The sequence below is a fragment of the Terrapene carolina genome, unplaced genomic scaffold (assembly GCF_002925995.2).
Source record: "Terrapene carolina triunguis isolate 2854851 unplaced genomic scaffold, T_m_triunguis-2.0 Scaffold35022, whole genome shotgun sequence".
Lineage (NCBI taxonomy): Eukaryota > Metazoa > Chordata > Testudines > Emydidae > Terrapene > Terrapene triunguis.
Window position 1 is genome coordinate 15,620,230 of NW_020699373.1, and position 11,885 is coordinate 15,632,114.

The window sequence follows — 11,885 nt, forward strand, 5'->3', positions numbered from 1 at the left end:
CGTCTATACTTACCTCCGGGTCCGGCGGTAAGCAATCGATCTTCTGGGATCGATTTATCGCGTCTTGTCTAGACGCGATAAATCGATCCCGGAAGTGCTCGCCGTCGACGCCGGTACTCCTGCTCCGCGAGAGGAGTACGCGGAGTCGACGGGGGAGCCTGCCTGCCGCGTCTGGACCCGCGGTAAGTTCGAACTAAGGTACTTCGACTTCAGCTACGTTATTAACGTAGCTGAAGTTGCATATCTTAGTTCGAAGTGGGGGGTTAGTGTGGACCAGGCCTTAGTCTAATGGTGCCTTATGCCAGTATAGCAGTACCCAGAGGGAAGGGGAATAACCTGTATTACCATACGGCACCTTTTTACCAGTATGACTGTAGTCACACTAGAAGATGTACTGGTATAATTATATCATTAGAGAAATCACATCCCTAACCAAAATAGTTCTACTGGTACAAAAGACTGTGTGTAGACAAGGCCTAAGAAATACTTTCGGTATGTTTTATAAACTGCGAATACCCTTGCCATAATGGAACACTGTGCTTCTGTTCCCCATCTGAAGATAATAATGGCTTCCTAATTTTGTAATGCACCAAGATCTATGGATGATGGAAAACAAGGTACAGATGCTAAGTATTATTATTATTTGATTTGTTTGTATAAGCCATGCAGAACAGATGGTTATTTCCATAAGCCTTCTATATTAGCTGTACCAGAGTATTGTCTTAAGGGTCGTGTTATTAGGCTAAAAGCCTCCAGGTTATAATCTCTTGAAACTGTGAATAATCAGTCACAAGACAAGGGGAAATTAAAAGATAAGTTTAGTGTTGTCTCTAGTACTTAACAATACATACTAAGTAAAGAAGCCTGCAAATGTATAAAAATAGGAATACTCAGGGCCGGCTCCAGCTTTTTTGCCGCCCCAAGCGGCGAAAAAAAGAAAAAGAAAAACCTGATTGAGCTGCTGCCGAAGGGGATAACAGGGAGTGAAGGACCCGCCGTCGAAGTGCCGCTGAAGACTGAAACGGACCGATTGAGCTGCTGCCGAAGTGACGACGACGACGACCAGGACGTGCCACCCCAACAACGGATGGACTGCCCCCCTTTCTAGTGGCCGCCCCAGGCACCTGCTTCCTTCGCTGGTGCCTGGAGCCAGCCCTGGGAATACTTCTGTACATACACCCATTATAGAAGAGACACTTTCTGGATCTAATTTGTTAGTGATTTGGGCATGCTGTTTTGTGCCCATGACAATTCCTGGGTAATTAGCCACATACTACTTGTTTTTGCTGATAAGTCAAGTCGTTAGACATCAAAGCTACCATTAGTTGTGCCTGCAAAAGAGTGTGAGAACAAAAGAAGACATCATTATTTGTGGGTGCAGAACTGCCACTTCAGAAAGAGAGGCTGAGTTAACATCTGCTTGAGAATCTGGCCCTTTTGTATATAGGAGGAATGGTTACACTGTATATTAAGGTTACATTTATAAATAGTTCACAGAGGGTTAATAAAATATGTTCTAAGCATGTTACAGATGTGAGTAATATGTATTATAAATGGTTATAAGCCCATCATTTGAAAGGATGATAGACAGTTATAAGCAACCTATTGATGTGTTCGACTCTATAACAATTGATTAACCATTTATTAAAACATCTTTTAATCATTTAATTCTAGATAAATCATTTACAAATGTAAACTTAATACAAAGTATGCTTGGAACTATGTAAATAATTACAGTGAGGGGCTCAACACAGTTTAATTGATTAACAGAGCAACTAATTAAAGCACCTTTATTAAACACCATTTAATAAAGATGGAGCAGAACCGTGCTCCAAACATTGTGATATTTGGAGCGGTTTCTTAAGGAAGTTGTCTGATATGGTTAGTCTCTTGTTCAGGTTCCGTCATATAAAAACTACCCACTGGTCCTCACTGCAGCTAATCTACATGTATTGACCTTCATAGTTTTAATACACCATGAAGTCCTTCTCCACTGTGTCTTGACAGATGCACAGCTATCAGCCTTCAAGGACGTTGACTTGACTGCGTGTGCTACTGCATTACAGGCTGGCGATGCCGTGCCTCCTTTCCTAGAGGATCATTAGACACGCCAAGTTCTTCCCACCTCCACAGAACTAGCGCACACTTTGTGCTTGAGGCAAGTTTCCTGCCCAACCCTGTCAGTTAAGTAAGTAGGTAAAAGATGCCTCGAGAACATGAATTCCCGATTTCTATGAATTACAGAGCTCCAGAACCAGTAGTTTTCAACTCTTCCAAGTTGTAGAATTCCTAATAAGTACTTTGCAATAGCAATTGTGCAATTGCTTTTTGATGAACACTATATGCAATGGGTGAAATCCTGACCTCGTTGAAGTCAATGGAAATTTTGCCTTTGACTTCAGGTGGGCTGGGTTTTCACTCAATATGTATTGCCAATATATATATATATATGTTTTTGTGTACAATCAGAACACACATATACCTTTAAGCCTTTACCTTTAGTGATAACAGTGCAAGAATCGCAGGCAATATTGTCCCTTCATGTTACAGCTGGAAATTGTCCCTGTCATTAGATCCCACCCAAATTCTGCCAATGTGTGACCTGAGGCTATGAGAAAGTCGTGTCCATGTTTCACTCTGTGCACTTTTATCAGTACAGTTTGACTGCAAGTCAAATACTGGAGCTCTTTTAAAGCTTTAATACTTTCTAGCAATTGAAAGATTCCTAAAGCCTTTGATGGATGCACATGGTTAGGTGCAGGCTTTTGCAGTCTCATGGGAGTTGTGAAATCTTTTCTAACTGCTTAGAGGAGAAAGTGTGAGGCTGAGTTTGATTTTTTCCCCCCATTGCAAAAGCCTGTTTGAACATTGCCTCTGAAGATCATTGCCTAGGATCAAGGCGGCTGTCTCGGATGTAGCTCCCTACCTGATAGCACTAGCAGAGCAGCTGTAGCTGGGACTCATTTCCCCCATCTTCTTTTTCCCCTTATATTCGGTTCAGGTCTGACATCCGTAGGTGTTTCCCTTAAGTCCATCAGACTGCAGCCTTGCAAGCTCGTACCTCAGAGAAGAGGACTTCCTCGATTGTGGCAGTCAGGCCAAGAATCCGGAGTTTTGATTAGGTTCCATACATCCTTTCTTCCCTCTTGTTAGAGGCTGGAGGTGCTTTCACTCACCAGGATAGTCTGTATGAAATTCTTTAAGCAACAGCCTAAGACTTAATGGAAAACAAGACATTCTAAGGTACTTATATAGCCTCCATTGCCATAGAATCTGAGTGCCTCACATCCTATCATGTATTTATCTTTACAAAGCCCTGTGCCTAGGCAGGTGCTATGTTACAGATGGGTAACCGAGGCAGACACACAAAGTGATTTGACCAAGGTCACATAAAGGAGCCTGTGGACTTGACCCCATTTCTCCTGAATCCTAGGACCCCTGGACCTTCCCTTCTCCCATTAGAAATTATAGGTGCTATTAAGCTTCTCTGCCACTTCCCATTCAAAGACTCTGTTTTTAGGTGCTTATAACTTTACCAAACTTCAACCATTTGGGCAAAATTTTCCATGCTGGGTGTCTGCCTCAGGCTGAATTTTTGTGGAAAATTTTAGCCAAAATAGTTCAGCTGTTTCTGAGACTGAGGCTAGGGGGAAATATAATGTTTAGCTCACGTTAAAAGGTTTTGGGGACTTTTCCTTTGAAATGATCTAGTGCCACCATGTTTTGGAGCAGGAACTTGAAATTTGACAGGGAGGTGGCCTTTGTGTCTGGAATGTGACTTTTGCTTCCCCTGTGAAAATCTGCTCAAATGTGGCCTTTGAAAAATCACAGTTTGCACATGCTCTTTACAGACTTAGATTTTAGAAGCTAAATTCTCTGAAAATTCCATCCACACTCAGCATGCTCCAGCCGGTGGTTGAGCTGGACTTTCCCTGCAATTGCTGCTCTGGACTGTGCCAGGCCATGCTGGGTCTGGAACTGTAATAGAAAACAGGGAGCCTTTCTCTCCTGTGCTCTCAGTGACCTACCAGAAAGCATGAAGGAGGAAGCTGCCTGATTCAAATGCAGAAGGGACAAGCGAGGAGATTGAGCCTGGATGCTGGTTGGGGAGAGAGAGGGAAACTGGGAGTAGGGGTGGGGGAGACTGGGACTGTCTGGGCAAGGAGACTGGGACTGAGAGCGAGGCAGGATATGGGAATGGACTGGGAGCCAGTGGGCAGCAGAGAGACAGATTAGGCAAGAAGCCAGGGGTGGGAGACTGGGACTGGCTAAGCAGTATGCACATATGCATTATGATAAAGTCTTCAATTACGTGATCATATGCTATTTTTTCCATTGGATCCATTCCTCAATCTGTGGTTAAACAGGTTTGCATCCTGTTTGTCTGTTCCACCTTTACATCTAATCACCCCAATAAGCTTCTTCACCGCCACAGCTGTCTGCCTCTTGTGCTGGTCTGAATGACTGTGCTTTGGTCTGTTGATTGTCCTGACTAGTGGTGTCACCTGTCACCCGGCACAGTCTGATTTCAGAGATGTGGGACTTCTATAATTCGGTAATTCATTCTGAGCATTAATGCTACCCCATATCAAAAAGGAATCATGGGCAGATTAACAATCTGTGAATACACCTTGAGGATGATCTGTCATGCAATCTTTTTCCATGTTCCATTATAACATAGTTATGACAATGTTCTTAATCTGAATCATCACCTGAAGGAGAAAATGTTTTTATCTGCAATTTCCACTGGTCGCACAAACTGGCATGCCCTGTTTATTGTGTGTTCCATTATGGATCTGTTTTGTATATTTCTCTCTGCAGCAAACTATGTCTCCTCTGATCTGATTTGGACAAGTAGAAGGTAAATCAATTTGTATATTTATGCAGAGATATGTGGGCATCAAAAAGGGTGGAGCAAAGATTTGGGACCCAATCCTGCAATGGGGTGTGTATATCCCAGGCTGGCATGGCAACCAAGAGGTTAATGCAGGTACTGTTTGTGACGGGTTGCCTACGGGGTGCCATCTGGAACGGGGGTACCACTGAGTCCTCTGACCCACCAGTCTGGGCTCCCTCTGATACAGTGTTGCTGTGACAAGCTGCAAAACCCTCCAAGCTTACACTTTCACCAGCATTCACACAGGTAGGGACACACCCAGCTGCAGTTACATGCAGGCTCTCTAACCACCAGCCTAGGACCCCAGAGCAGTACCGTCCTGCCCTGGTCAAATCTGGAGAGTAGATGGGTTTAATACCCGGTCCGCCTCTCCCTCAATGTGAAGAGGACCATCCACACTTGTGATAACCAAGCTGAGATTTTCCCCAGACACCTTAGTCAAACGCACACTGGTTTGGATTAAAACATAAAATAAGTTTATTAACTACAAAAGGATAGATTTTAAGTGATTATAAGTGATAGCAAACAGATAAAAGCAGATTACCTATTAAATAAACAAAACCATAACCTGAGCTTAATATACTAGATCGGTAGGATATGAATTAGCAAATTCTCACCCTGAGTGAGAAACAGGCTAGCAGATTCTTAAGGCACAAGCTGCCTTTGCTTTGCAGCTTGGGTTTCCCAGGTTTTCATACACAGGCTAGGAATCCCCGTTCAGTCTTTGTTCCTCGAGTGTTTCCAGGTGTGTTGTAGGAAGAGTGAGGTACCATCGTGATGTCATTTCCCCCTTTGATATCTTCTCCCCACTTGCTGGAAAGCTCTTTTGCTGTGACCTGGGGGTTGGACTAGATGACCTCCTGAGGTCCCTTCCAACCCTGATATTCTATGATTCTATGACCTGGATCAAACAGTTCCCATTGTGTAGTGCTATCTCTGAGAGGTTTCTATTGTACACAGCTCCTGGGGTAATCCTTTTGCTTGTGTGCATTTTCTCAATGAGCCATTAACATTGTTTGGCCTTTTTGCTGGTGTACCTGAAAGGCTTGTGGGTGTTTTCAACCTCACATGTTTCAGTAACACATACATAGCCAAACCTCATAACTTCACATATGATGATAGCACGTACAATCCAATGAGATATTAATGTCTAGCAGAGCAAGACTTTTAGAATGATACCTCACAAGGCATACTTTGTACAAAACATATCCTAATTACATGACAGCGGTGAATAAGGGGGTGCCAGGGTGTCAAACTGCTGGCCAGTGCTGATGGGCAGCCTCCCAGAAACTCGGAGAACAAAAGAGCTGGGAAGAAGAAAGGCGGCTACCAGAGGAACAAACAGGCCAGAGAAAGACACTGGTAACCAGCTGCCGCACAGTGACAAAGACCCAGAGAAGAGCCGACCAGAGCCACAGGCTGCAGAAGCCTACAGAACCAACAGAGGGAGGAAGGAGCTCAGGGGAAAGCAGGAGAATTGTGGAGGACTGATTCTGCCTGCCTGGATTAGGGGCCCTGAGCTGGAACCCAGTGGAGTGTGTGTGGGGGGGGGAGGGAGGGCTGGGTTCCCCTACTTACTCCTTAACAGAGAGTTAAGAGCAAAAGGGGTTCCAGGCCCTTCGAGGGTCAGGGCAAGATAAACCCCAGATAAACAGAAGGGAAGTCTGCACCCCCCCACACCCAGTGGGACAGGAATTAACATCCTTGCCTTCAGAACAGGCCTGCAGAGACTCAGACAAGAATGGTGAACTGACCTCCTACTCTGTTCTGAGCAGACTCTGCACAACGCCCTGTCTGTCCAAAGGGGGGCCCTGACACACTGGGGGGCGCCAGCCCACAGACCCTTACTCCTTACTGCTCTGAGGCCAAGGAGACGGCTCTTGTGAACAAGGGGTGCAGGGCGAGGCCTTTGTTTTGTAAAGAAAGGTTAAATGTGAGACAGTTGGATTGAAGTGTGCAAAGGACCAGAAGACACTATGAATAGGAGGAGAAGAGAAGGAATAGAGATCCGGGTGATGATTGGATGTCTTGCCTCAATATTACAACATTGTTATCTGACTTGTTTCTGATGTCAGAATCCCACAGGGGAGGCAGCAATTTGGGAAGAGAGAAGAAGAAGGGGAATGTGATGATTGGCTGATTTATTTCTGATGTTGCAATCTCCAAAAATGCTGAGGTTTTCATAGTGTGGCAGGAGGGGGAAGAGACATGAAGTTGGGAGACTAGGTGAAGGGTCAAGAGAGAACAATACTGCTGATTTGTCTATCCTGAGAAGGGCTAGCACACAAGCTAATGTACATATTGAACAAATCATATTAAAAGGGATCACCATAAATCTTCAGTTACTTGAAGAACTGAGATTTCAAAACTGTAGACATTTTATCATGGAAGAGCCTTAATATTTGGGGCAAAAACAGAGAAAGAAGAGAGAGTGATCACGTGTGAAAGAGACCAGATCCTGGAAAAAGAAAAAGAAAGCAGAGGGGAATTTTAAATTATCTATCTATCCATCTATTTTGTAAATCCACTAATCTATAAATCTCTTATTTTAAAAATAGCCACTATTTTGTAGAGACACAGAAATGAATCGTTTGAGCTTCTCCAGCAGGTATGAAGCCTCATGACAGAGAGTGGGCCACGTCCTGCTCACCGTACTCATGTAAGTAGACTCTTTGATTCCAAATGTGAATGGACAAAATTAGGGCCCAGTCCTGCAACTACTTACTCCGAGGCCTAGTGCTTACTATGGAGTGTAATCCTACTGAAGTTAATAGAACTATGCCGGGATAGCAAGCATTCTGGACCACGGTAACACTAGAAACTCTGAAAGACTTCCAGAAATCATATCCCTACTCATCATGGCTGGTGAAATCCAGCAAAAACTAGCTAAGTCAAAATTTTTAACAGGGAAGGCCATCTGCCCACATTCCTGTAGCATCTAATAGTCCAGCCAGTTTTCCAGAAACCAGCTTTGGACAACAACAGTCTCACAGATCACCACCTGCCCTACCTAAGTAAAATCATACAAACATTATCAATGATGTAACTCCAATAGAATGTACATTTGCCAGCATCCAAGAACCTTCACAAGCAGGGTTCAGAGCAGGTCACAATACAGAAATGGGTTTCATTGCACTTATGGTCTCCTTGTTGTTGTGGCCGGAGCTGAAACCTCCATGCTCATACTTCTTGACTGATTCACAGGCGTCAGCTGCAAGGTCTTACTGACCTGCTTTCATCACCTGTCTGGGTGAGCAGTATAATTCAAATCTAGATCCAGTCGCTTCTCTCCAACAGATCAGAGAGTAGTGATGGGCAACAGCTCCTTGTCTCCAAGCCCTCATGCAGGGATCAGTCCTGCCCTCTCCTTTTCAACAACCTTAGGAAAAATCATTAGGCATCATAGACTCCAGTGCTATCAATGTGCTGATGTCAACAACAGGCTTTACAGCTCATTCTCAGCAGTGCTGGTGTCACAAAGCCTATGTGAGATAAGCCCACAGATGAGACACAGACATCACAATGCCTACAGGAGACAAGCCCCTGACTGAAGCTCAATCCAGGTGAGACAGAAGTGATAGCTGGTAGGAAGAGGTAAACAATCTGAGGATCTTAAAAAAACATGACCACCAAAGGCACCTGTCAAGATTACCCAGGTAACTTGGAGCACTGCAAGACTCATCCCTGCTTCTTGGGAACCAGGTAACAACAATACCAGGAATGCCTTCTTCCACCTCTGCAGATACAGGAGACTTCACCTCTTTGATCAGACAAAGATCTCACAGTCCATGTTGTCACCTCTAGATCGTGTGACTGTAATTCCCTCCACTTGGGGTGATGGATGAGGGCCAACCCAAAACTCCAGCTTTTTCACTTGGCAGCAGCCGGTTACTGAGTTGCAAGGAACACATGACACCAGAGTTCCACATTCCCCTTCTGGGAATGGGCCCACTTCAATATCCGGTCCTAACCTCAAAGTCTTTAATGGGCTGGAGCCAGGTTACCTACTTATAAGACCACAGTGCTTCTTGGGGACACAGATGCTCCTAGAGTAAGAATATTGGCAGCTGAAGGCAAGGTGAATTGGGTACTGGACCCTACACAGTGAAATAATCTACCAGGGGAGACCAGAATGCATTCCAGATCCACCACCTTGAAAGCTCAGTGCAAAATGCATATTCCTGCAAACGCCTAACCTAGCCATAGTGATGGGGCAAAAATGATTTTATATAAATGCATATATAGCTCTCACCCCAGGTAGGTGAGAGAAGAGCCCAGTCTGGTTTGTCTTGTGCCTCTCTTATTTTACTATTTCCATGCCTTGATACTACAGCAATTCATACTCTCTCTATATCACAGCTAGCCAGATTGTTAAAAGACTCTTTTTCTACATGTCACAGGTGTTGAATTGTGACCTGGCCGCTATACTTGATGACATCACTCCTCTGTCACCAAGTGGGGCTTTCATAACACCTGACAAGTAGTCCTCCTACAGCGTGCACTCTCATCCCTGTTTTTTGCCCAACCATACTAATAACATGAAGATGCAGTTCACAGAAAAGAACCACAACAGCTTGGTCCTGCAGGCCCTCAACAAGCAGAGAAAGAATAGGGAGTTCTGCGACATGGTACTCAGTGTGGACCAGCAGGTCTTCTTTGCCCACCTCAACGTCTTGGCAGCTGTGTCTACCCACGTGAAGAATCTGATCTCAAGCAATGACATGAAGATAGGTGATGAGCTCTTTATCATCATCGATGCTAATTTCCTGAATCCTACCTTGGTGGAGCAGCTGCTAGACTATTTCTACACTGGTAAGGTGTTGGTGTCTGAGAAGAATGTGGAGGAGTTGCTGAAAGGGGCTAACTACTTCAGCTTGGAGTCTCTAAGAGCCCACTGCTCTGACTTCCTCCTTAGGTCCCTCAAGAAGAACAACTGCCTGTGCTACCTGTTCCTAGCCAACACTTATGAGCTGAAAGAGGTGGCAAACAGTGCCTACACTGGTATCCGTGACAACTTCCACTACTGGTCGGGCCCAGAGGGAATTTCAGACCTCCTGCAGTGCCCCCACCAGATCTTTGGCAAACTGCTAAAGGACGAGAACCTTCATGTGCAGAACGAGGATCAAGCACTCCTTGCCCTGCTCCAGTGGGTGAAACACAAACGGGGAGAAAGAGATAAGTATTTCAAAAAGTTCTTCCCCTACATTCATTTAACTGGTATCTCGACCAAAACGCTGCTGGCTGCCAGCCGCGAAGTGCTGCTGTTTGAGAGTCACTCTGGCCCCCTGGCCCAGATGGAGACCATTTTGAGTGACAGAAAGCAAGAAATTCCTCAAAGTCTGCTGCTTTTCCAAAGAAAGGGGGCCTTAATGGACTCAGTGGTGATTTTAGGAGGCCAGAAAGAGCATGGTAGATTCAATGATGGGGTTTTTGCTTACATTATTGAGGAGAACATGTGGCTAAAACTAACGGAGATGCCGTATAAAGCAGCCGCTCTCAGTGCAGCTGCAGTAGGAAGGTACATCTACGTCTCTGGAGGAACAACAGAGCAGATATCTGGCTTAAAGACTGCCTGGAGGTATGATATAGATAACAACTCCTGGACTAAACTGCCTGATCTGCCCATAGGTTTGGTCTTCCATACCATGGTGACGTGTGGGGGAGTGGTGTACTCTGTAGGAGGCAGCACAGCCCCAAGAAAATATGTCTCTAACATCTACAAGTATGACGAGAGGAAAGAGAAGTGGACACTGGCTGGGAAGATGAGCATTCCTATGGATGCAACTGCATTGATCACAAAGGAAGACAAGTCTATTTATATTGTGACGGGAAGATGCCTGGTCAATGGGCGTTTCTCCCGAGTAGGGATGGTGGATTGTTTTGACACTCAGACAGGAGAAGTGGTACAGTACCTCACCTTTCCCATTGAATTCAATCACAAACCTCTGTTGTCTTTTCAACAGGACAACATCCTGAGCATACAGAGCCACAAACAAAGTCTGAACATAAACCTGCAGAAGATTAAAACCAACAAGTCCACGAACACTGTGCCTCTCTTGCCAAATAACTATACTTTGGATTTGTCTCATGCAGTATGCTCTATTGGTGACAACAAGGTGTTCGTGTGTGGAGGCATCATTTGTGCAGGTGACAAGCGTCCTGAAGATTATTCTGTCAATCCAAATGCCTACCTGTTAGATCAAAAGACAGGGGAATGGAAAGTTTTGTCCGATCCTCCGGAAGCTCTGGATTGCCCAGCTTGCTGTACAGTTAAACTACCTTGCAAGATTCTCCGAAAAATTGTAATAAGTTAATTTGGAAAAAACAAATACAATTCCTAGCAATAAAGAATGATTGAATCGCTGATACAAACAAATGATACATTATTAATTCACTTTGTTTCTTTATGTCATAGCAGATTCCAGTGGATGTTACTATTTAGCATGCCCATCAGTGGTCCCTCATTCCAAGGAACAGTCACTTATTTGTATCCCAAAATTACAAATTTGATGTTCCTTCACTTTGCAGATTCTTTATTTCAGCAATAGAGAATCATGGGCCTGAGATTATAGAAAGAGTTCTTAAACTGAAAGGAGTCTGACGGTGTTTTAAATTTCATGCATGAATATTTTTTGGGTGCCCCTCATTTTGGGTCTCGGTCACACGTTGCATTCCATATTTGGGTCTGGCCAGGTTCAAAAGAATGCTGTGCAACAAAGGATATCTACATCTATTTACAAATCAAAGGCCTGCTCTTGTTCCCATGGAAGTCAATAGTTACTTAAAAAAAAAACTAGATACATTCATGGAGGATAGGTCCATCAATGGCTATTAGCCAGAATGGGCAGGGATGGTGTCCCTAGCCTCTGTTTGCCAGAAGCTGGGAATGGGCGACCAGGAATGGATCACTAGATGATTACTTGTTCTGTTCATTCCCTCTGGAGCATTGGCCGCTGTTGGAAGACAGGATACTGGGCTAGATGGACTG

At 44.5% G+C, this 11,885-nt stretch overlaps 1 protein-coding gene across 1 annotated transcript; it reads left to right on the forward strand.

The window, feature by feature from the left end:
- The first annotated feature begins 9,435 nt into the window (after positions 1–9,435).
- LOC112111178 (calicin) lies at positions 9,436–11,211 on the forward strand. The gene has a single exon (XM_024206487.1). It carries the CDS (start codon positions 9,436–9,438, stop codon positions 11,209–11,211), a length of 1,776 nt encoding a protein of 591 aa, XP_024062255.1.
- The last annotated feature ends 674 nt before the right edge of the window (positions 11,212–11,885 follow it).